The sequence below is a fragment of the Chelonia mydas genome, chromosome 6 (genome assembly GCF_015237465.2).
Source record: "Chelonia mydas isolate rCheMyd1 chromosome 6, rCheMyd1.pri.v2, whole genome shotgun sequence".
Lineage (NCBI taxonomy): Eukaryota > Metazoa > Chordata > Testudines > Cheloniidae > Chelonia > Chelonia mydas.
In genome coordinates, this window is record NC_051246.2 from 73881498 (window position 1) to 73907981 (window position 26484).

Below are 26484 nucleotides of genomic sequence, written 5' to 3' on the forward strand. Positions count from 1 at the left end.
GATTCTTGTAGATAACTGGATTTGTGCTTATTGGGGAGTGGTGCTAATGTCAAATTCAGATGCCCTACAAAGGGACATGACTCAGGCTTCTTCACAAAATCTTTCAGAATCATACAGGCAGAATTTATGGAAACATCTTGAGGGAGCCTTAAGAGAACCTTCAGGCATGCCCCTTGAAGCCAGACAGCTCTGGACAACACCGCCAAGCGGATCTGACATGTGTGCACATTATCAGAGCCCCAAGAACAAAATATAGCAATTGTATTCACAGTGAAGGACATTTTATGGCCACATCAACTCTTCAAGAATTCACTGGGCTTTTTCTTTCTCAGACATCAAGGAAGAGGAAGACACCCTGTAAAAGAACCACCCAAAAGAAAAAAAACTAAGGCACATCAACTGCAGGAAAGGACAAATCCAGTGTCAGATTCTGAGGGTCCAGTTGTTAAACCTTGAGCGTGCTGATTGCGCAATAGAGGGCGTCATGACCAAAATGCACTAAGATGCAGAACATGTTGAGGTGGAAAGTCTGCAGTACATGATGTGGCAAGAAAGTTTCCTCAAAAGCATTAAGGGCATCAATGCAAGATCACCAAGACAGACCCTTGGGGGCAAAAATAAAAACAGCTCAAATCTGCTAGCTTAAAAGGAGCCCAGACTGTAGTTTGTACTGTGTCTCTCATTCTTTGACAATTTGTTAAAACCGATTGGAGAGAAGATCAGCGAAGGATGCCTGAAGCAGAGAGAGCTGCCAGGTGGAGCAAAGCCAGAGTGGCTTCAGGAAACACTAGCAACTCCGTCTGGCCACAGAAAAACTAGCTGAGAGTTTCTAGGAGCTGAGGTATGGACAGCTGGGGGACCTGAGAATGCGGTGGCATGCTTTGCTAAGGAAAACATGTAGGAAATATGAAGACAGAGTGGATGCAAATTTTAGTAGTTGTGGAATCTCCCTATGCTGACTAGTGGTTCTAGTTCTAGCCAGGAACCTACAGGCAGCCCAGAAACTGACAAGAATCCTATCAATTTCCTACTGCTGCTGTGAAAAGATATGAGTAGCACAGCAAAGCAATGGTATTTGAGGAGTAAAAGCAAAACAATCAAAACTGAGGAATGTGGAATAATAACGAAGATCAGCTCTTTACCTACACCGCCCCTCTTTGCAGTAGCCAGGAGGGTCTGGATGAGGAGACTAGACAAAGTTCCTTCATCTTCCTAGCAAATTTTTTTTGGAGGGAAGGGTTGGGTCATGAAGGGGAAGGAGGATGTTTCAATTATGTAAGATACCTATTAAGTCAGAGGCTTCTATTAAAATTGAAGCCCCCAAGTAGGGAGATATAAAATTTTTATTAAAGCTAATGTTTAAAATCAAATTTACACAAGTTAAGAGGGAAGGTACTGTACATCTGGGGTAAGGCTTATGATGGATTACAAGTATCGGTTACAAGGTTCACAGGATACATACATAGTACATAAACAGCACAGACCCAGATTGCGGTGCGGGAATTTTTAAAACGTCAGTGGACAAGTGGCTTCAAGAACGCCACCCAAGAATGTATTTAGAGCCCAAGTCAATATTGGTGTAGTGAATAAGTACATGGGTGGGGTGCGTCCTCTGGTTAGTCAGGGAAGGAAGGAAGGAAGGAAGGGTGTTATCTCCCTGTCCAGCTTTCTCGATTACTCGACTTGGTACTGACGGTGTCCAGTGAAGATGTCTCTGGACCACCTGATGGTGCTGGACACCTTGAGCTGTCTCATGAGCTGGGCGTAGCGCCGACTGACTCCGTACATTCTCAGTACTGGCTAGTTGTGGGGGTCCAACGCACCCAGGGCTCCCACGATCAGGGCATGACTCTGGACCTCAAAACCCTGGGCTCTAAGGGTGTCGGCCAGCGGGGTGTATTTCGATACCTTACGAGCTCGGGCTTCATGGAAGGCCGGTGATCTGTTTTCAAACAACGTCCACCATGAGGACCTTCTTCTTTTCTGTGTCAGTCACGACAATGTCGGGTCAGTCACGACAATGTCGGGTCAGTCACGACAATGTCGGGTCAGTCACGACAATGTCGGGTCAGTCGGCTGTCCGTTCCGGGGATGGCGGAGTCGACGGTGATCTTCCCAGGGACGGTGGGATGGCTTTCACCAGCCGGTTCTGGATAGTGTTGTGGCGGTGCTGCCAGGCTCCAGAGTGGTGCTTGCATCCACACAGGACACGGAGCAGGGTCTCGGAGTAGCCGCACTTCCTGCAGCGCTTGTCCTGGTTGCCATGGCGGACACCTCCGTTGAGGGGAATGTAGTTGAGTCAGGCCCAGTGGACGAACTACCAGTCTGCGAACCTGGTGAAGCTACACCCAGGGAGGAAGTGGTTGCTGGCATCCCACTTGCTGGATACCTTGAACACCTTGCCCTGGTCTGGCTTCCACTTGAGTTTCTCGGCGTAGTGGCAGCAGATGGCATCTTTCAGGTCCTTTCCAGCATCGTTCTGGCAGTCGGGGTGACAATGGTGTGGTGCGAGGTCTTTGTGTGCAGCACCAGTATTCCCAGCTCCCATTGCTCCTTGCACCACTTCCAGTGGCAGCCGATCCTCTTTTCTAGGCATCTCGAGGCGTTGTGGGCACAGGAACAGAGAGAGGACAGGTCTCTCCCGAACTCAGCCTCCAGGGAGCTGCGGAGGTAAATGGCGACATCCTGCTTGGAGGGGGCCCTGGCAATGTGTTTCCTGACCACGTCCCACATGGCTTCATCTGCGATGCTCCTTACCGTGGGGTCCGGGCATGTCAGGAGGCGGAAGTTGTGGGTGATCACCGCCACGTCGCACAAGTCGCCCCTCCAAGGTACGTTGGCGCCGTCCTGTCTGTGGGAAAATGTAGATGTCAGTGCTAGCCCTCTGGGGAAGGTAGAGCCATTTCCTCACCAACTGCATGATGGTGCCGTCGGCCTTGTTCAAGGGCACCTTGGCTATGGCCAACCCCTGAGGACGAAGGAGATGCGGGGGATCAGGAAGGTATTGAAGGCATTGATCTTTTGCCAGGGGGAGAGCAGGGAGGAGTTGATTTGGGCCATGTCCTGCAGGATCTCCGAGATGGTGTCTTCGGGGGTCTGTCAGACGCGTACTCCTGTGGGTGTGCCAGTACACTGGCATGAATCCCAGCATCCGCCCTTTTCATAGCGATTGGGAATGGCAAAAGGCTGGGCTTTTCACCAGGGAGCAGCCTGTGGACCTCATTAGCAGCCCTTCCCTACCTTCTGTATCAATGAAGTAATTCTGGTCTTTCAGCCAGTATGCAGCAGGAAATCCTCAAGTCTGTGCATAAAATACTGCCCTTGATGCATCTTCTATTGGTTATTGCAGCAGTTCTCAACTAGGAGTCTGGGGCCCCCTGGGGGGCCGTGAGCAGATTTCAGGGGGTCTGCCAAGCAGGTCCAACATTAGACTCGCTGGGGGCCCAGGTCAGAAAGCTGAAGCCCCACCATTCAGGGCGGAAGCTCAAGGCCTTGCGCCTCACCATGCAGGGCTGAAGCCAAAGCCTGAACAGTTTAGCTTCATGGGGGCCCCAAGCAATTGCCCTGCTTGCTACCCCCTAACGCAGGCCCTGGCTTTTATATGCAGAAAGCCAATTGTTGTGCCACAGGTGGGCCATGGAGTTTTTAAATAGCATGTTGGGGGGGGCCTCAGAAAGAAAAAGATTGAGAACCCCTGGGTTATGGGATACCTGATTCTGTACCACATGCTCAGTAACTTTCCAAAGCAGCACATATACACATGATAATGTGCAGTAGCAGCAAGCTACTATCTTTCGGCTCAATGGTTTAAAAGATGCTGTCAACCTAAAGAAATCTTTCACTGACTATTACAAGTACCAAAAACAGAAAAAAAAAAAATAAAAAATCTTACATTGGTTACTTCATATATTTAATCAGTTTCACTGTTTTCCCAAGTTTGTGTGGATCTTCCATAGAGCCAAAGTGGAAAAAGTCTTAAATACAAAAATGTGATTGTAAGACCATAAAAATAGGCAAAGGGCCTTAGAGGCAGGGGCAGTACTTGAAGCTATTTTAATTCTCTTTTTTTAATTGAATAGATTTCATCTAAGCAGAATGCAGGCCCATCAAAGAAAGACCATCTCAATGTCACCTACTATACTGTTTTATTAGGGTTACTGCTGTTAACTAGATTTTAATAATGCTCAAGTATTGAGACAGTAGAAATGCTTGTGTGTATTCACTTTCCTTCCTCTCTATGGTCCATTTCTGCGATTGCCTCTGATGGTTACCTTGGAAACATATGCAAGTTAAACCGGATTCACGTCCACTTAGTGGTGGACGGATGGAGTTTTGAACAGGCCAGTGCATGGAATTCAGAAAACAGTAAGACTTGGGAGAAGTTCACATTATCTATTAAAAAGAAAAAAAAAAAAAAAAAAAAAAAAAAAAAAGCAAGCAGCCACGCCCATGGCCCCCCTACCCCAACAAGTAGGGCAAGAGATCTATTATACCACAGTGGCTATGTGAGCTTAGCATCATAAACCCCAAAATCCCTGCTAACTTTTTATACGGATAGCAAGACCACAGGCACCTTCAAAATTCCCACTAAGGGGTGTTTTTAAGGTAAGGACAGGACAATTCTTAATCTTGGTTAGTAGCTTCAAGCAGGAGAGCTTGTGTAAATTAAGGCTACATCTATACAGTGAGCTGAGGGGATGATTCCCAGCTCTCATTCACATACTCACACGAGCTCTTATCTGAACGAGTGCACTAAAAACACAGCACTATAGCTGCAGTGGCATGGGCAGCCTGTGCCGCTACTGCCATTGTCCACCCCAAGGACATACCCAAGGACTGGTTATTCCAGGGGACAAGGGTGATGAGAAAACAGTTATGAATTAGGGCAGACAATGTCAAACCTGGGCAATCTTAAATTGAAAGAAGGAAGCAGATTCCTTGCTTCTGGCTTCTGGCTGGCTGGGGGAAAAGGCTGGGAGGGGAGGAGATCATTCTGAAGAGGGAACAAAAGATTACCAGCATCTCTGGAAATGCGTAGAAATTAAACTGCAGTCCTGAGGGCATTCTTGTAGAGAAAGCCACTTCTAAGGTCTCCTAATGGCTACAGAGACAGGACAGCATTGCAGTTGTGGATTGTGGGTCAGCGTTGGTACATTACACTGCATGCTGTGAGACTTGTTCAACAGTCATTAGAAATAACTGCTCTTATGCTCTAAAGTTATTTTTAATACCCTTGGTAGCACTGGTACAGTATTTATATCTCACAACCTGAGAAAAGCTCTCCACAGCACCACGCATATATGGCTACTTCTACACTGAGACGGGGTGTGACTCCCAGCTTGCATATGCACACGCACACTAGCTCTCATCTGAGCTAGCACATTAAGAACAGTAGTGTAGCCACAGCAGCATGGGCAGCAGTGGCACAGGCTATTATGCTCTAAAGTTATTTCTGATGCTGGTAATCCTTGTCTGCCCTAATTCATAACTATTTTCTCACCTCTCTTGTCCCCGAGAATAACCAGTCCCTTAAGAAACCTCCCTTCCCCGCTAACTCCTTTGTGTTTGATTTCATCATTCTTCTGTTGCTCCCTACATTACTACAGTCCTCAACTTTTCCTCAGATACCTTCCTCAACTTTAAGAGTCTGCTGCTGCCCACCATTCTATTAAACAATCTTTATTCCTGACAATACTTACCTTCCTACCACCAACCTTTTCTTAAAATGCTTTGTAGTTCACCTGGGCAACAGGAGAAACATCAAAGAAACCCCCTCCTCTCTCCTTAGCTGGTGATTTGCTTCCATTGTCCATAAACTTGGCTCCATCTTTGAGTATGAACTTTCTCCTTACACGTGTTTATCTGCTCACTGACACTTTTGCAGCATTTCCCGCCTACCCCAATGCTTCAGCTTTACCTCTGTTGAGATATTCAGTTCCTCTCACCTCAAATATTTAAACTCCCTCCCCTCTCTACTGTCTCCCCAAATCCCAGTTTGTCAGACTTTGGGCACCTACAATAAAGGGTGACCATATATCACGGCCAATCTCAGAGAGCTTCACTGACTCCCCATTCATTTCAGGATCTACTTCAAGTTGCCCTTTGTTTTTAAGGCTCTCCACAGACTTGATTCATCCTCGCAAAAATCATCTTTCATTCTGTTCCCTTCTCTACTTCTAGCACTAGCCCGCCCGCTCAGTCCAGTCACATAATTTTGCAGCTGCTGGTGGAAGGACTTCTGCGGAGTTCTTTCTGTATAACCCCACTTCATATCAAACTCAGTTGAACTGAGACTAATCTTTCTCCCTTGCCTAGAACACTTAGTTTCTTCTCCTTTGCAGTTAAGTTGTTTTATTTACAGGTATTCTACAAGCACTTGAAGATACAGTCTGTATAAGAGACACTATATACCTGTGCTGTACTAGGGGACAATTTAAGGAACACTTTTCAGTAACGCATTCAGGGCCACATTCTGCAATAATAGAAAGCCAGCATGCTTAGGGTCTACCTTTGTCTTTACAGCTCTAAATTCTTGTTTAAAGAACATTTAAACTAAGATACATTTGTGAAGAAAAACGGTTTTACATAACTTAATGTCTACAATTTTAGTTTCAAAGAAAACTTTAGATAAATTAAAATATACTAAGTCACACATACATAAGAGTTCACAAAAACCTTTGAGATATTACTTGATAAAAATCCAGCCTACTTTGTTCAGGAGATGCATACTTCCACCCCTGCACATTTTAGGCAATATTTTGAATAAATACTCTAACAATGGATAGAAGGAAACACCACTGTAATTGGCTCACAAAGGAAAACCACATAACTAAGTTGTAGCTAAACAAGGAACAAAGTCACAGCCCAAGTTAACGTTAGAACTGACAGCCCTGAACTAAAGCGATAAATGGACCACATTCAGAAATAAGATGCTGTAATAAATCCCATTTATTCCAATAAAAAAAATCATTCCACTTTAGCCATCCAGGTGCTTACTTGTATAGAGAGCAATTTCTATGAACATGTGCATCTATCCCACATTAAACAATGCTACACCAAATACTTGCATATACACCTGAGTGTAAAGTAAAATGCTTCACTGCGTTTTAGTCTTTCCTACTAATGTATAGAGAGACCACAACATATACAAGCCCCAAGACATCTAATTTATGTACCAATCCTTCCCAACACCAGTCATGTATAAGAATATTACACCAACTCTCTCAGCATATTACAGTGTTGTATCAAACATATGCATGGTATCAGGTGATACTAAAAACCATGCCAATAATCTGTTTAACTGCCATTTTCACAACATTTACCTGTTCGAACTTAATTATGTGTCTGCCTATGATTATAACTGAACATTTAACAGTGTACTTATCAGTAAATGGCACTGAAGCACACATGGTTAAAAAAAACTTCCCTGAAGTGTTTTGGAACCAAACAGCCTTGCATTAGCATTAGTGTAGAAGAACCAGAAAATGAAAATGAATAGAACCAGTTAACAGCAAGAGTGAAACTGACCAGCTTAATGAAATCTAGAGGTAAAAATAGCACAATTATTTTTCCCCCAGTGTTAAGCTGTTAACTCATAGCTGGGAAAAGTGTATTACGAAAGTGAAGTTTCTAGCCCTGTCAATCACAACAACCTTAAAATGTAAGTCTCTGGAAGCACTGCTGCCATGATGTATCTGCATCCTGACACAGAGTATAAAAATATGTTTCTACCTTTTCATCTTAATAGGTGTTTATTAGCTGCACTTCACTGCTAATGACATACTAGCTACAGACAAGCGCACTTGTTTAGTGCAGTTGGACCTATGGCACATTATGTGCCCTGACATTCCATACCTATTTGCTGCCAGAACACATTCACCCTTCCATCAGCTACAAAGGCAATTATACAAGTAAGGTGGTGTAACTTGTCTTAGGGCTCTTAGAAAAGGGCTCACAGAAAATTTGGAGAGAGATCTGCATGTGCTGCTTAAGCTCAAGAGTTTTAGCTAAAACAGTGTAGCCTTTTATCAAAAAGTTTCACAGAATATTAAATGTAAATAAGTGATTAGCTGGACACACAAGCAGTAGAATTAGTTTTACCCATCAAAGCTTTTCCTCATTTCAAGAGCCCCAATTTAAGTAAATTTGTGTGATGCAGAACACCTATCCTTGTTCAGGGAGTTTCATTACAAAACCTTTAAAGGGACATCAAAGTCTACATGGATTTTTAAAACTTAAAACACACTTAAAACAGCATGGCTACAACTGAGATTGAGTGGAAGTTTGGTAGTTTGACTCAGTTTCACTCTTTTCCCTTTATACTGTTTCCCCTGTTTGGGCGGGGGGGGTTACCCACACAGCAATAGGAAAATGGGATTGTAAAAATTACAATAATTTGCAAAGGGACAGAAGACAGGTGTAAAACCCAAAATCATTTTGAAACTAACTAGATTTAATTTGACACTTTTCTATTTGGACACTGTCAAATCAATAAAGACTCAATTTTGGTTTCATTAAAAATCCTTTTTCTTAAAATAAGAGTATTTTGTTACTATGCCAATGGAAGAGTTATTTAAAGAAAAAAAAAAAGTAACCGAGACATTCCGCTGAAGTGTTTGTGACCCAAACATTGCATTCTTGTGCTAGTGCAGGAAGACCGAAAAGTGAAATTGACTATTTTGTCCAAAAAAACACTAAAAAAAAAAAACCACACCTATCTTTATTTAAATCTTAACAAAGGTGGTATGAGTAATATTTGTAAGGAAATCTGTTTTCAAGCCCCCCCTCACCCCCCATTTCAAATTTATATTTATTCAACAGTATGTATTCAATATTCAGGATCCACAACATGAACTTAAGTAGCGAAGACCACTATGATTTAACTTTTATATTAGCACGTACAGACTAGGTACAGATTGGGTGCTATTGTTTGTGTATTTATACATCTGTAAACAGCATGTTTTTGCCCCAGTTAAGAAAGGCAACTCATGGTGTTAGGCACCATGCACATTCTAAGATATTCCCTGCCTCAAGAGTGTTTACAATCTAAATCATGTTTTGCTATTTACATTCTTTATAAAGAACTGCTTACACAGCATTCTACCACAGATGCCACCTAAAACCAAAGTTTCAATATGTTCCACACACTTAGCAGTTTGGGGAAATATCCAAAGATACGTACTAGACTGGCATTAGTGAATCATAGCCAATTTACTTGCTGTGAGCAATAAATTGCCTTGATGCCGAATGACATTTAAGGAGTATGGCAAAGAAGAAAAAGCCCTTCAGAAATCCCATGGAATATAGAGGGAAATTCCAAAAGAGTTTTACCAACATTTCCCTAATAGTCATATACAATATTATCCCTGACCACGGCATATTCTGTGGTATAAAATGTAGAATGTGTATTTTAAGCATTTGGGTTTTTTTCCTTGTTTCAATGTTTGTTGAGGTGCGTTAATTTTTCTGCAGTATGCTTCCAAGTTAACTTTACCATTTTTCTGAACTTCTGTTTTCATTTGATTATTCACAGGGAAGATACTTGAGACTTTTAATTAGTTTGATCAATTAATTGGGAAGCGAGTTCTCTCTCCATGGTGATTTTTGTGTGTGTATATTCCCCTGTTCTCGCACCCCCGCCCCCCCCATGTGTGTTTTGTGGTGGCTTGGTGAATATTAGATGGGGCAAAAATTTGTCTGGAACTTTGTGTGGGTGTGTAATATATTTGGACATTTTTGATGAATCTCATAAAGTTCTGATGTATTAAGTCTGATAATCAGCAATAAATATACTAGTTTTCTGGTGGCCTGAGTTTAATGACAGAGTGTAACTGCATTCCTATGTTTGCCTACGATTTCTAATGATTTTTTTCCAATTGTTTATTTTGGATAGGTCTGCTGTTAAGAGCTTAGTTTCAATAATGAAGTATATCAGGTCAATGTTTGAAGAAGAGTATACATTTCCCAAATAATTATTCGTCACTATCTCAGTAAAATAACCATGTACTGCACAATACACACTCACTGCACAATGACAATTATTGCTAAGACATAACACTAAATGAATCCAGTAGTTTCAACCAATGATGAAAATGAATAAAGGTAGTATAAAGATATCAAAGAGGAGACCCGAAGGTGACAAAAATTACATTTTTTTAAAGTTACTGTAAGCCATTTTAAATGCAGTGATGCACAACCTCAGAGGCTTTGAAAGTAACCAAATTCCAGCTAGAAATCCAGTATTATCAGCCCACAATGCTGCTATATCAAAAATGCATATCTACATTAATGCCAGAAATCTGAAGAGGGCTAAGTCATATTTTTTTCCAAGATTTGAGCCCAATATTCAAATGTGTCAGATTTCAACATCAACTACAGATTCAACCAAGCCAAATGCTAAAGTAAGTGTGGGACGATTTTAGTCACTGCTTATAATTGTCGATTTCTCAAAATGACAAAATCCATCATGGCACAAAAGTATTTTACTAAGGCAACAGCACTGTATTGTTCAGCATAACTGTTTCACTAGATAAACTGGATCATCCAGATCCCACACATGAAGTTCCACAGTAAATTATTCTTCCCTCAACAGTAGTTCGGGTCTTTAAACTAAACTGTACATCTATAATGTATACCTTATCAGTGAGGTCAACCTAAATTCTGCATCAAGGACCCCAGATTCTGCAGCACTCATAATACAGCAGCCTGGAAATGGAGGCTGCTTCAGCTCCATTTAAAAATGGAGGGATTTACTCAATTAAATATGAAAATGAATACAAACAATTAATGCAACATTCCAGGTGTTTAATCTGACTAAATTAAAAATTAAAATTAGTTTAACATAGTTTTGTATTGAAGTTGCAAAACTCCCTCTTAGAAGTTGTCAAGGAATCTTAAGTTTTTGGCAGCTCAGCAGGGGACAGTTGGGGTATTTGGCACTTGAGAAAGTGTGGGGAATGATTTCAAATTGTGGGATAGGCACATTATTAGCTGGATATTTCTGCTAAAATGATCAGCAGTGAACTAGTTAATGCTGGCATTTTAGTTATAATTAGATTTCAAAGGAAATGCATAGTATAGTGCATCACATTCGGAAGGTTTGCTTCACAACCCTAAGGGTGAGAAACTGATGTTTTTAAAAATGAAAGCTCAGATTCTGGAGCAGTTTTGCAGCCACAGAATCACAGAATGCACTGAGCTCTGCTTAGTAGTAGTAGTCTGGAATTATCAGATTCTAATTGTGACAGATTGATGTATAGGTCAGTTAACTGTAGTACCAACTGCCCAGAAATGTTTTCTTAAAAGTTCATCTGCTCCTGATGATTATAACTTCCTATGTGAAAGAAGAATAAGCTGTATTCTTAAAAAAAAATCCTGTTTGCAGGCTACTGTCTCTTTAGAAAGACGTACCATAAAGGCAAATAAGTTCTAAATTTAACATTTTCAAAGTTGTCTTTAATTAAAAACAAAAAACCAAGCAATATTTTATAAGAGAGATTGGGTAGCCATGATGTACAGTAGAAGGAGTCACAGGTTGTAACAGGAATATGCTGGGATTTTAGCATCTTCGTTTATCCAGCTCACTGGTTCTCAAATCATAGTCCAGAGAGCACTTGCTAGTCTACAGAGATCTGGCCAGTCACATGGCGCTGGCTCCTGTGTCTTGCAGAAGCAGCTGGAAAGAAGGAGCCAGTGAAGCTGCCTCTATTAGAAGCCACTGCTACACAAAAGAAACAAGCTTCTCTCAGCAATGAGAGCCACCAACAGGAGAGAGAATATCCAGGAGGATGGGAACCATGCAAATAGGCAGCATGTGTAGGGGAAGAGGAGGAATGTTTAAAGTGAAGAGCAATGGAGATAGTGGATTTAATCCACATATACCCCAAACAGAACAAACCCTTATTACAGTAAAGTCAGTTAATTGCAATAAATACTCTTATATTACTACTGTAGGTAACCTATTGCTTTAGTTGACAGACATAATTAATTCAAAACAAAGGAACGGTCCAGTCACTATTAACACATGATCTACACCATGAGAAAGTTTGAGAACTTATCTGCTTAATGAACATTTATTCTTAGTACAGTTATTCTAAATTTCTGGCATACCCATAAGAGCAATCTGCTCACAATAGCCACACAAGCTAAATATCTACCATTATATATACACACACACCTTTCAAACTTCTGTTCAACTATAAAACGGATTTCGTGCCCTATATTTTACTTTAAAAATACCTGAAAGTAAACACTATAATGAAACACTAAAAGCCTTTATACTTGCACAAGAAAGTGAGCATATACAGTCTGCTCTCCATCTATTTAGGTGTTACATCTAATGTACTCACAAATCCAAACTTGGCATTTCGCCCTGGAATTATATTAAGATAACCTTTCTCTGGAGGGGGAGACAGATGACACCTTGTTTTCATTCTCTGTGTGAAGTCCACTACCCTAACAAATTCCTTCTCCATTTTTCTTAACATGGTGTTGCTTCAAACACATGCACCACAGGAGATACAAAAACGTAAGTTTTTGTTTTCCCCCCTTGCTAACACACTCCACTTGAATCAGTATCAAGTGATTCTGTTTCTTGCGTTTCCAGAGAAAACCCATCAAGATTCATTTTCAAACATTTTTCCCTTTAAGGCTGTATGTAATGCTTAGTCACTTCTCCAGTTTTTTTCCCCTGTTTTAAATTGCCTGTCAAGTTGCCCAACATCTAGGAATCAAGCATTCTGTTTGTCTTTGTCCTTTAGAGCCATTTTAATAATGACATCTGTCTCCGATTTTTTTCCCCCAAAAAAGAAGTCTGTGTAGATTTTGTAACACTCTCAGAATTAGCAAATTGTAAAATATTCTTATGACTTTAGAGAGACAGAGGAAAGGGAAAAAGATAGCTGGCCAAGGAGCACAAACCCCATTTGTGTGCTTCCCCCTGAGCTCATCACATGCCCTTCTCCACATCACTTGGAGTTTCCAAGTTAATTGTTTTATTACATAACTTTAAACCTAAAGCTAATCCCAGAGCAAAACGGCCTGGTCACAAATATGATATGGCACTGATGATAGATACCGGGGACTCTCAACCCGAGCTCAACCCACCTGCCACAAAGGCCATTTCCTCTACTTTCTGTGGAAAGGGAAGCCGCTCAGACAGCAGGGTGATGGGCGGGGTAAAATGGAAACAACCCACTATGTCCTTCAGCTCGCCCAAGTGCCAGCCTGGAGCAGGATGCCCTTTGCGGTCAGATCGCACCCCATCTCCCAGCCTAAGGGTTACAGACCCGCCCGCCCGCGCTTCGCGAGCTCAGGGGAGAGCGAGTGTCCTAAGGGGCAGCTCCTTACAGTGGCTGGCTGAGCTCTGGGAGGCCGACGCAGCCGGATCTCCCACCCCGAGCACACGCGAAGGGGAGCGGGGGCCCATGCGGAGATCTGGGGGGTGGGGAGAAGAGGCTCCACCGCCCCAGCACCACATTATCTGTCAGCTCATGCCGCCGAGCACGGGCCGCCCGCCCACATCGGGCAGAGGACTCCCCCGGGAGAGGGGGCTCGGATACCCGCCGGAGTAAACCAGCCCCCTCCTTCCCAGCCAGAGCCGGGCGGAAAGTTCCTCGTCTTCCCGACCCGACCCGGCGCCCTGGGCAGGGGCGTCCCGCAGGAACCGCCTCGGGGGCGGCGGGAGCTGCATCCCCACCCTTCGGCGGCACCTGTTCCCATCACCCCGCTCCGCAATGGAAGTTACCCGGGGAGACTGAGCCAGCCGAGCGCCACAGCCTCCGCCGTGCGGGATCCCGGGGCGGGCGGAGCCCCGAGCACCATCGCGTGGGACTCACCGCCGCGCTCTCCCGCGCTGCTCCGTGGCCGGCCCGGCCCGTCGGGGCCCAGGGCAGCCGGAGGCCCCGGCCGGGATGGAATCCAGCAGCTGGACCCCCCCCTGGGGCGCCCGAGTCCCGGGCTCCACGCTGCTGCGTCAGCGCCTCCGCCGCCGCCTCCCCCTCCTCCGGAGCCTCCCGGCTGCGGGATGGGGATGGGGGCGGCCCCCCGGGGCGCCGCGATCAGGCTCCTCCCGCCCGCCGCGGCCGCCCAGCGCACACAGGCCGGGAGCAGGCGGCCGCTACGACTGGGACAAGAGGCTCCTCCGCCGCTGCCGCTCGGCTCGAACTCCCCGAAAGCAGCAAGCCCCTCCGTCCTCCTTCCTGCTTCCTCGTCCGCAGCCAATCAGCGCCCTCCCCACCAGGCCGCTTCTCCGCGGCCGCCAATCACACGGGCCGCTGCTAGCCAATCCCCGCTCCAGCCACCCGCCCGAGCCGGGCCAAGCGCCCCCCCACCACAACCGGGTCCCAGCGCAGGAGGCTCCCAGCAGCCACGGCATGGCCACCACCGCCCCAGGGCGGGGGAGGGGCCAGCTCCACACGAGCCTCGGCATCCCCCGCGGAGCATCGTTGGGCGAGCCCCTGACCCAGCCCGGCTGCCTGCCACCCCTCTAGGATCCCTTCCTCATCCCACACCCCTCCTGTATGCCCCCTGCACCCCATCCCTCCCTGTATTCCCCTAGAGCCTCGTCCCCTGCCCCTCAGCATCCCCCTACCACACCCCCGTTCCCATCCCAACCTGCCTACAAGCGCCCTACATCGTGTCCCACCCCCACTCACGCGCTGCTGCGCCCTCTTTCCAGTCCAACCCGTCTCCCCCAGTTTGCCCCTCCCCATCCCACAGAAACCAGACTCTCATGCCTGACCCACTGAAAACCATCCCTAGCCTAGTCACTGCGCCAGCCTGCCACCCACTCTCCTCCCTTGTGACTCTACACCGCGATCTCCAGCCCCTCACTGAGCTTCCAGAGCCAGTCTCCCACCGTCCAGCACTTCCCTTGCCTTGGAGGAGCTCTCTGCTGCTCCCCCATTCCTTTCCCATCCCAGAGTGTGTATAACCAGGTCACTGCCATTCCATGGAGCCTTCAGCTGAGTCTACTCCCCCTGCACAACTGCCATATCCAGGTCATTGACTCAACTTGTCAGCCAGTCAATCTCCAGTACTTCCTCCCCAGCCAGACGACCCCTCTGTGCACTCTGCAAAGACCTTCGCTTGGCAGTTGGTGATCTGGGAATATGGTCTACATTTTAAACTAATCCGACCTTCCCCACCTGGATATTACAGAAGCGAGACGAGTTTAAAACTTACTAACAATTGCTGTATTAACCTACAGTCAGGCAGACTTGAAATAGAGGAGGAGATCACATCAACACTTGTACCTTAAATCAGATTCCCAAAAGTGGTCTGGTCACATGCTGGCTTCTCTTTTCCACCTGCTAAATAGCATTTTAAAAGTAAAGATACATTAAACACCTTTCTATTTAAGCAACTGTAGTTGCCACAGAGATGTTGTGTGATCCTGAATGGGAGGAGAAGCAGTCCACATGACAGTCTTTGTATTAAGTATGTCCCATACCATGAAAAAATGGGAACCCTTTGGTTAAATCAATACCTGTTAACCACAATTTATCTAGTTATTCTATTAAACTAACCTCCCTCCAAGGATTACTGCAAATCATAAACAGGCATACTATTAAATGCAAGAATTACTGTTAATGCTGACAAATCAAGCATTCATGTGTAAAGGAAATAGCCAACATTAAGATTCCTACCACTGTAATAACTTTGTATATCCTGTAAAAAAAATTATATTATAGGTTACATGGTAACATGATAAGGTTTGCAATTCAGAAGGTAAATTACAATAAAAAGTACTACACCTGAATAATGTGATGGAGTTAACACTGTGGTAAAACCTTAACTTTTGAGATTTCCTAAGGGGAGTTCTTGATTTCATGACTTTAACACCACATCAGTGCTAATTTTTGTAGTTGATTTTCTCAAGTGCTGAAAAAACTCAGAGTGCACTTTTACCTGACACCTTAAAGTGAGGTGGCTGTAACAAATGGATTCTTTTATTAAAGATATCCTTAATTGACTGCCTCCCCTACATTTTGGCATCCTTACAAATGCATCCTCCCCAAATCACTAACTATTCAAATGTGTAAGTTAATCAAATGCAAAGAGGGAAAAATACACTTTCCTTTAACTGAAAGTCGGAAACATTTTTGTTTAAATTTTCCCAAAACATTCATTTTTCAGCTGAGACCAATCTTTGAAAAATTTTGAGCCAGAAAGAGAAAAGAAAAAAGGTAGTTCAGGAAAGTTATAAGCAACTGGAAAAAGCAGCAGTAGCATAGAAACTGGAACTCAGCCTTACCAATAAATGATCACTACTAGCAACCTATCAAATAGAAATAAAACACCTTTACCAGTATTTACATTGCAGTGTCTTCAATATAACCATGGTTCTCCAATGCTTTCCCCATTTACATTGTTTTCCCTTTCCATTCAAGGTGTAGATCAGATTACTTCTCTCCTGGTACGCAGCATGGCAGAACAAATGAAGACTACGCTGCTGCCTATACAGATATTTGTAAACTGGGTCATGCAAGCATGAACATCTGATGGCAGGGATGGACTCCTGGATGCTGTGGAAAAATACGAAGCTAGGAAGTGTTCTAGAAAATCATCCCCTGCTGCCCTATCACCATCGGTAGGAACCCATTTTCTAGCGCCTCAATTACCAGTATTTAACACTGTCATTATAGCACAAATAAAAAGGCATAAACCCCCTCTTTGAGAAATTAGATGGCAGGTGATTGTGCTTCCATTTCTGTGAGATGTCACAAAGAAAGATTCCCCCTTATTGGTTCATTGACACAAACTCCTTTTGTAAGGAGTTTTGTAAGCCAGTATCAGCAACTTTCCCGTTCCTTCAAGGGGAGGCCAATTTTACTCATTAGCCAGGAGGGACCAACTGTCACAGAACCTCCCACTCCAGTATTCCATACCTTCTCCCACTGAAGGGGCACGTTAATAGCAACAGAGGGGAAGGGGGTCACTCCATGTGTATCATGACATATGGAGCAGTTTCTTCTGCTCTTGCAGCCTTTGGGACAATCATTACACTAAACACATCAGTTAAGAGTCCGTGTCTTACATATTTTAGTGGAAGTGCTGCTATCACTAAGGGCTTGCTTTTGTAATCACCTACTGCCATTCCATAATAGGAGGATCCTACTACACAAACCCCTTTCTGTTTTGAAGGAGAAAAATCTATGTTTTTTAAAACGTACTTTGTTATCACCAGACTCAGCACTCACCCAACAACGGGACACCAGGGACAAAGGGCTGTTTAGAACCAGCTGTGGAGGCCAGCCCTGGGACTAGCCATTGCAAGCAGAATGCTTCTTCAAAGCAGCGGTTCTTATCTGCACTATCCAGCCTAGGCAGGCTGCAAGAAGGAAACGATGCCCCCAAACAGATATCAGCCTGAAATAGTGACTGGAGCCAGTACCAGGGCACTACCATTGATAGTCAAGTTTCTACTGATTAATCTTCTGTGTCTCTTTTCCCATTCCTGGCCGTCTAACCAGAGTGGGTGGTATTTCCAAACAAGGAGACAGCCGTGATGGTGAGCTCTCTCCTGAGGAGCTGCAGTGAGAACCACGTAACGTGATTTACAAACTGGAAGTTATAAAATGCAATGTCAATTTTCTCAAAGATAAAAAGGTGCGTTACTTTCACTGAGATTAAGACAGGAGATACATGCTCCCTGATTTCCACCAACTCACACCCATGCTAGCCACATACTGAAACTTATCCGTCAGCTTTAACATGTTTGCCATTCATTTTACTACCACTACGGTTCAGGAGGACTTTGGGAAGCAAGCACATGCCACACAGGATAGCCCAATCACAGTGCGAGAGTATGTCTAAATAGTAAGCGTACACCAATGAACACACAGTGTCAACTAGGCCTTAAAAAACTAGGTTAAAATAACATTTACAGGTCTGGTTGGAATTCAGCAAAACCCAAGGAAAGTTAAGAGTCTGAAATACTCTCTCTTCCCATTGGGCCTGGATACTGTAACCCACAATGGCTGATCATGCATACTGTGTTTTGAAATCCTTGCTGGGCCTGAGTGAATTGGGCTAAGAGGTAAAAGGGAGCATTTCAACCAATTGGAGATACTGATCTGCTTTCTAAACCACACACACAATTTCCTTAGGCAGTTTGTGTAGATGTAAAATTTCTTTTAAGACACCGCTCTGCAGCCTTCTGTTCAAACTCCTCTCAGCAACCAGGATTTGTAAGTTGCTGATAAAGTCTCCACACGATGGAGAAGTAATTTCTGAGTCTACCACACAGTTTATAGCAATGATTTCACACACGGTACCACATGCAAGGGAACAGAGTAGGGATCATTGATGGTATATTTTTCCAGGCTAGCCATCCCCAGAGCAAATAGTCAGCCACTACTAGATGTCACTATGGTGAACACTGACACAGACACTTGAACCTAGCACACTGGCAAATTACCATGAAAACTAACCAACATGCTTTTGGACTGAGCTATGATAACTGATTATATGAGGCCTGACGGAAGTTTCATTTGAAACCTGGCCTCTCCAGCAAAGGCATGTACACTACCTGTGACAATGGTACAGAAGCTAGAAGTGAGGCTGCCTGAAAAATTTGCCTTCATCTTTGATAAAGAACAACCCCCCCACCCCAAGATTGATCAGCTACACTGCTGAGAACCACAGGGGACGTACAGTAGCAATTGGCCTTCATCCAGTAACATAGCCACCTTTGTAAGATCCTTGTGTTTTGAGATGCTCAGAAAACAGGCTCTGTAGAAGCGCACAGTGCTAACACTAAGTTTTCTCCTCCTTTAAGGTAGCATTAAAACAGAAAATAATCAATTCACAGAAGCATATGGAGAGGATAGTGCAGTCTATCTTAGGAGTACTTAAAGTATATACATACTATGTACTCCGAAGACCGTAATGGTTGTAAAGGAACACTCAGTCTCATGTGGATCCATGAACTTACTAAAGAGTTGATTTCTAATGTGACAGCATGCAACAGCTCCTCAATCGGATCAGACTTTTCAGAATCACGACTGCTCTCGGAGCCGCTTCCCTTATGCTTTAGCAACTTTATTGCAGTTTGGCATTTAAAGAAAGATAGGAGGAAAAGGAGGTACTATCAAAACATTCCCATTATACCTTTATTTCACCACTTCCCTCAAGAGTCCCATAGCGCAGCAACATATCCTCAGAACATGCAGTTACCCTCCCAAAACCCATCAATACTGGCGAGCGCCAGCTAAAGGGAGTCACCCAAGGGTAAAGGGTAATCCCTGTCCCCAGGGGCTGAGTGCTGCCTACACAGTGCTCCCACCTGAAGAGTGATGGAGTCAACCTTTGAGAATCAGCAGTATATTTTACCACTGGACTACCAAGATGTCCTATACATTTTTAAAACAGGCTCTCTCTCCAGTGAGCAGTAGCAATAGGTTAACTAAGGTACTGGCCAAATGCAGAGCACAGAATCTAACAGAGTTCTCACTTTACTCTCCAGAAGTGTTTTAATGACTCTGCAGCCATACCACTATGGACTGTGATTTCATCAGCTAAGGAGGGTCACATCTGGTCAATAATTGGATTGGAAACTGATGGATTTGGAGATGCTCTGAAATAATTTATGATTATGAATACTGTATGTTGACCTCATTTTTGGGATGTATACTGTATGAATATATTGGTTTAGTTTAATAGGGGGCTGTAAGGGGGGAGAAAGCAGAAAGGAAAAAGAATGACTCAAGAAAGGCCATTTCTCCACAAATGCTCGAGGGTTAAAAGACAGTGCCATACAAGGAAAGGTGTGCACACTCCACCAGCTCAAAAGGACCACAGCAGTTTAGAGAGACTCTCTTAAGAGATGGGGGAAATGTTTGGAGGAATCAGGATGAGACACAGGCACCCAGTAGGGGGTATGAACAAATTAGCCCTGTCTAGCTTACCACCAGGCGAGGACAATCTTTTGGTAAATAGACATGCACAAAGACTGCTTTAAAATCCCTTTTCTCTAAAGCTTTGTTCCTACTGTTAAAACAAACAATGCTTTGGTTTTAGGAAGGCTGTTTAGCAACTATATTCATCACTGGCCACAAAGCTCCTGATGGGAAGAACCACAGGTGCCAGAACTCAGTCCAATCTGCTGGGTAAGCATGGTTATACAGAGTGCTGTAGCCCAGGGCCCAGTCAAAGTGTGCAAATTGTAGAATGCCACCCCAGGAGAGGTAAAGACATGAGGCATGCCAACTGTGAGGGTGCTCTGAGAGACCAGACAGGGGACAGAGGTGCAGCTAACCCTGTAACCATGACAGAAACTTCCAAGGAAACAGGTGCTAGCAGGAATTGGTGCTTATGATTCAGTAGATGGCACTCTTCCCTTTGAGTCAGTACTGAACCAATACCCCAACATGATGTTAGGGGTCACTGTGCTGCTGGACATTCCATCTTTCAAATGAGACAGAAAACTGAGTTCCTGACTGCTTTTGGTCAGTGAAGATCAAGACACAAAGAATGGATGTGAACAAGGGTACCTTGATCAAAGTCTAACTCGGGTAATTATACTGTAACTTCTTAAATTCCCCCTTCAGTTTCAGCTGGAGAAGTTATTCTTCTGTTCTTAACACATATAACCCTTCTCCCCACCAACACATATCACACACACCCTTTTTGATACACACCCCCCCCCCCCCCCCGTACCCAGTAGCTGCCATGCATTCTATTCCAGGTGTGACTGCCTTTCAACGATGAAAGATATCTGGATTTAGAATACATGAAGCATGGTAGGATCCCTCTCTCATTAACAGTGTCCTGCTGCTATCATTTTAAGACACCCTCTTGGGCAATAGTTTCTGTGGGCTAGAGGTGCATATGTAAATTAATCTCACCTCCCACACAGTGACATAGTACGTTTTGGAATGAGGGAGGCCAAAGGACACAAATGAAAATGCTAGATTTCCTAACAGTTGCTTTATAATCTACATCTAGGCAAATCTGGAATTAAATTAGCTCAATTATCTCTCTTAATAACTGAGCAGTAATTGTTAATCAGAAGTTTTTCCAGTTACACTATTAAACCAAACTACCTCTATAACAAATAAGCACAATTGTTAGACACTTGTTTCTCGCTCAAACAGCAATACATGCACTTTCCAGCATTTAGAGTTCAAATTTTTCAGTCTAATTGTTGCCGAAGAGAAACTTGTCAACGACCATGCTATCCCATTTACAATTAAGTGTCACCTCCTCATTCAAGGTGCAGGATAGGTAACTTACCTCTTTCAAGGATGCAGGATATCAGAACATCTGGAGACCAGGCCAAAACACACATACACCTGTATCCGATGGAGAAGTACAAGAACTGGAATTGACATAGAAAGCAGACTTAGCCCCTGCATCACCAGAGTTCTTTCTCCGACACTCTTTATATAGCCACTTTTTCCTTTGGGACATTAACTATGTAAACTTCTTTTCTTGTCCCTTCCAAAGCCATCAATTACACTCCGAAAGAAGGGGGCGGGGGGCAGGAGTAGAGGAAATAATGTAATCTTTGGTTACAATACAAGATAACTGGCTATCACAGGAACCCCATGAGAGTGGTTTTTCTCATTAACCATGAAGAATGAGGTGCCAATGCCCAACTGTCACAGAACATTCCGATTCATGTAAAGGGAACAACATCCAAAACATTCTGCTTGTTGTCTGAATAGCAGCAGAGGAGAATAAATATCCCTTTGTTTGTTGACTCACCATTTGAAATGTGCTGGTATAGGCAGTAGCAGTGTTTACTAACCTGCTGTCACATTCACCTCCATAGACAGTGAAGGCCTGGTTGTAGTTTCCTGTGGCCTCCCAGTAGCAGGATGGCTCCAAGGAAGTTACAGCATGACCCAGGAAGTGAGAGAAACTGAAGGCTTGATTCACCACAGCTGTGCAGCTTACAGTCATTTACGCCTGTACAAAAGGGGCAGGTATCAATGAGAAGGGATGGAGACTGGGATGGGGCAGCAAAAGGAAAGAAAGGCAGTGGGGAAAAAGACAACACTGAAAAAGGAAAGAAAACGCAATGACATAAAGGAAGAGAATGGCTTTGGAAACAGAGGGAGAAAGAGAAGGGAGTTATGTTTCTTTATTCCTAATTACCCAAACAATCATTCAGTTAATGACTTTAACTGGATAAAAAGAAACAGACATTGAGAATATAACAAATGGATCAACTAAGTGTGGCCGGAGAGTCCTTCAAACACTACGCTCCAAACACTACAGCAGAGAAGAAGACAAGCTCCCTGTGTGCTACCCTCTCATTCCCCTCTATTTCAGGGACTCCCAGTCCCTGCAATCCCATATCCCTCCCTCATGCCAGGGGCTTGGTGTATCTGCCACGGCCTCTCCCCCCATACCATTTTACCCCTTTCTCCATTCCCCTCATGGCAGGGGCTCCCATGTGTGCTCCCCAGCTCCCTATTTCCTTATCCCATCTTCACGACACTGTTTCTTCCCCGCCCTGCTTTTCCCTCCCTGTCTTCACTCCAGGTCCCTGCTTCTATGCTCATCTATTCAGTCTTCCACCCCCTGAGTCCCTGCTTCCCCTATCACCACCACCACCCCCCCCCCCCGCCATTCCCTTGTAGGTCTCCGCTTTGCTCCTCACACCCACCCTGCCTCCTTCCCCTCCCCCACCAGTCCCCAGTTCTCTCCTAGTCTCTGCTTCTCCATCACCACTGGCCCACACCCTCTCCAGGTCCCTGGTTCCCCCCCGAAAAATCACCAACAGCCCATCTGTCTGGTCCCTGCTACTTCCTCCTACCATGGCTATTTCCTCCTCTCCCTCTGGGTCCCTATTCCCTCCATAACCACTCTTCCTCCCATACCCCCCAGTCCCTGCTTCATGCTCTCCCTGTAAGACTGTTGTCTGCACTCTAACAGAAATAAGACAATGTGCTCCCCAGAAAATTAAGCTGCTACCTCTGATGTGTAGGCATCAGAATCCTCTGCCTGCAACACCAGGCTATCTGGGGGCATGGGTTTCCTGTGAATCAGTGTTCAAATTTGCACCAAAACCACTAGGCTTGTGCCCTCTGCTGCCTAGAACATTCCCTGAAATTTTGGAATTGATCAGATAAGGCATTACAAAGTTACCACATTTCAGACAACTGGCTTCACTTGGCCAAAACTGTGGGCTTCCATATGCAGCAGTTGCTTCTGTGGCCCTAAGCAGTGTATGACAACATCCCTCTCTTTATGCTATTAGCCTCAGAACTAGCCAACCACTGCAAACTGACCTCTTGGACAGACCTATAGCACTCAGGAACATCACCCTGACCACACGGTGTGTGAGAGGCAGGAAGAAGTGTCTCTTCCTCCAAGAGCAGGAGATCTCACCTGAATCCTGACCAGGACCACTAATGGAGAATTCCCATTACACTTGCTGCTTGCAATAAATAAGAATCTATATGAAGTAGGACAACAAGCTTAAAATTGTTGATAGCAATATACTAGAAGCAGCAGCATACAGTATTCTTGAGAACCCCTACTTTAACCCTTTCCTAGATCAGCTTTAATAGGTTTCAGGGAAAGCCTTATCCAGCCTTCCTTGGCTAGAAGTCATAATATGGTGCTTTTGGGGAGCAGGTAGGATCCTGACAAGATTTCTTCCTCAAACCACCACACACCAAACAGTTGCTGGGATCACAAAAAACTTGAGTTAAGTCAATCCCTTCTGATAACAATATCTGAAATTATATCATTGCCAGACTTACATTTCAGTGCATCAATTTGCTGTATTAAAGGGATTCTTCTTATTTTACAGCTTCAGTAATCCCCCTCAGAAAAGTCAGAGATTTCCATTGCAATCTACTTCTGTGTTAGATGTTCGCAAAATCCAACATCCTCATTTAGCCTGGATTTCTGCATAGACTTGCAGGTTTTAAAAATCGACCTGTTCGCTCTAAGCCAGAAGAATCTGGCAGCACATCACTCATCTCTCCAAAAGATTGGGGGTTCAAACAACGCTGCATGTCAGAGAGAACCAGATCCTTCAGCAAACATCAAAAAACCAAACTAGAAACTCCATGTACAGGTTAGGGCAGGGGGAGTGGAACTGAAAGGAGGCAACATTCAGTAGAATTAGGACCCATACAATAAAATATAAAAACTACACTCCCAAGAAACTTCTGTTTGAAACCTATAGAAAAACACAGTAGCATAGCCCCACATGCATGGAGGGATATAGAGTCCTATTCCTTACAGACTGAGATGTAAGTAACTATCAGCCCCTTAGCAGAGCAATTTTATGCACTGATAGGTATTTAAACATACTGCACACAGATTAATTTGATAGAAGACTTTCAGTTTCATTTACTGAAAATAACAACCAACCCCACCCTCTCATCCCAGCCAAATACAAAGAAATTACTAGCTTTCCCAGCCTGGACTGAGGTGCTTTTAAATTAGAGCTTTCCATATCCTGTGAGAGAACATCACAGTTATACACATGCTGTAGGCACCTTTATTTTCTATTAGAAGCTCCTCTCCGCTTCCTGGGATTAAAATGAGACACAGTTGCTCAGTCAGGCTTTTGTACCAGGTTCAATTTACCCAGGACGCCTCCCTTGTAAAGTTCTCCCTCCCCACCCCTTGCAGGGATATCTTTAAATGACCAGACTCTAAACCAGTGAGCATACACATATCCAAATCAGCTGAGTCAGCCCTGCCCTACCTGATGCAGAGCAGCCTCAGCATAAAAGGTGCTCAGACTGCACAGTCTACTGCTTAAAGAGACAGTTTCCATTCCTTTTTCATGGAGGAACAGCGAGTAAATACTGCAGGCCAAACTAATTTCTGATGGAACTCTATTCACTTACTTGGAATGACATTACACTGAAGGTGAATTTGGACATCAGTGTTTAGCTACACAATATAACACCTTTAGGTACAGATGCTGTTTCCTTTGAGACCTCTACTTAAACATCAACTTTTCTATATTCTTTTCATAGTGATTTTTTCCCCTTTCCCATGAAACATAATGTAGTCTTTGCCCTGATGAGGACATATTAGAAACAGGATCAGTGTGGGAGATCTGTCAGCCAGCATGAAGGTGCCATATAAATCTGAGATATTTTATTTACCTGGAAAAATGGCAAATAAATAGCACCATGTGTGATTACTAGATAATTGGAACTCCAGACTTTATATGAAATAAGAAGATTTTTAGTACAGTTATTGTGCTTTTCACCCAAAGGTCTCAAAGCACTTCACAAAGGTGTATGTAAGCTTCATTAGTTACGTTTTACAGGGGGGGAAACTGAGGCACAGAGAAGTGAAATTTCACAGTGAGTAAACAGAACAGCTGGGAATAAGGACATGGATTCAGAAAACACGCTTAAGTACATGCTTAAAAGTTAAACACATACCTAAGTGCTATCCTGAATAGCGATGGACTTAAACTTTGAACTGGATGTTGCTACCATTAGTGAAAATTCATATGCACTATCAGATGATTAACCATCCCTAGATAACAATTATTTTATGAAGTGTGATACACAAAAAACTGTAGTAAGGCTGTAGTAATATGAACATGAAACACATGTCCCAAGCAGACAATATAGTACATAAAACAAACAGCAGTTAAATGATCTGCAAAATGGAATCTGAAAAGATAGATTTGTAGTGGGCTTGGAATGCTGATGCAGTTGTTCCCAGAGCATAGATGAGGGCTCTGTATTATAAAGTTACACTCAGGAAAAGCCAGACCCCTGTCACTTGTTGATGAGTGCCGGTGACACACTGGATACAATTGGCTCAGATAAGCTAGTAGATTCAAAGACACAAAGGGTATGTCTACACTGCAATATAAGCCGAGAGTTTGAACTCAGGGCCACACCTAACCCCCCTTCCATCTACACACATATTGCATTAATCCAGGGGTCTGACTCAGGGTCCCAGACCCCCATGGCATGTAAGGTCCAAGCCTGAGTCAAGTGGGGCCCAGGATTCAAGCCCTATTGCTTTGCAGTGTAGACACAGCCCCACTGGACTCACGCTCTGGGAGTCCACCAAAAGTATTCCAAAATCCTTTGGGCTGACTTTCATTGTCCTCTCTGGACAGTCAAGTTTAGAGAACAGTCAGGTTTTCCCACACTACACCACGAATAAATGGCTAGAGTGGCCACATTTCAGCGGAGCTCTAGAAAGTCTGAGATGGTTGGTGGACTGAGGTCAGTGTGCTGAGTCCCAGGTTCAGGCACAGGTTAGAAAATTCCTAACATAGGGTTGACAATCAGTGTAGATACTCAAGCCCTAGGTTCTCTAACCCAGGCCTGCTGACTCAATTTCCACTAACCCTAGGCTTACACTGCAGTGTACATGTATCCTCTGAAATTACGTAAAAGGTGCATGGGTGCCAGGGCTCAGTGCAACACATGTATGCAGAGAGGAAGCAGATGCAACACCAAGAAAGCTACATCTCTTTCCTGTCTTCATTTGCCAAGTACAAAGGGTGTCAGTCCGGAATGTGCACATTTC

The 26484-nt window shown here is 44.1% G+C and overlaps 1 protein-coding gene across 5 annotated transcripts in view; it reads right to left on the reverse strand.

Moving 5' to 3' along the window:
- The window catches only part of BAHD1 (bromo adjacent homology domain containing 1), a 77524-nt gene extending 52924 nt beyond the window's left edge, over positions 1-24600 (reverse strand). Inside the window, exons 1-3 of one of the 5 annotated variants that reach the window (XM_043548724.1) lie at positions 24468-24600; positions 21755-21915; positions 21238-21296 (exon numbers count right to left, since the gene is read on the reverse strand). In XM_043548724.1, the coding sequence (XP_043404659.1) occupies positions 21238-21296; positions 21755-21909 (214 nt within the window). In that variant the 5' untranslated portion in view covers positions 21910-21915; positions 24468-24600. Of the gene's footprint in view, positions 1-13744; positions 14205-21237; positions 21323-21754; positions 21916-23720; positions 24166-24467 lie in introns of those variants that run through there. The other 4 variants (XM_043548723.1, XM_043548725.1, XM_037900481.2 and 1 more) reach the window with 4 other exon arrangements.
- Positions 24601-26484: the final 1884 nt, after the last annotated feature.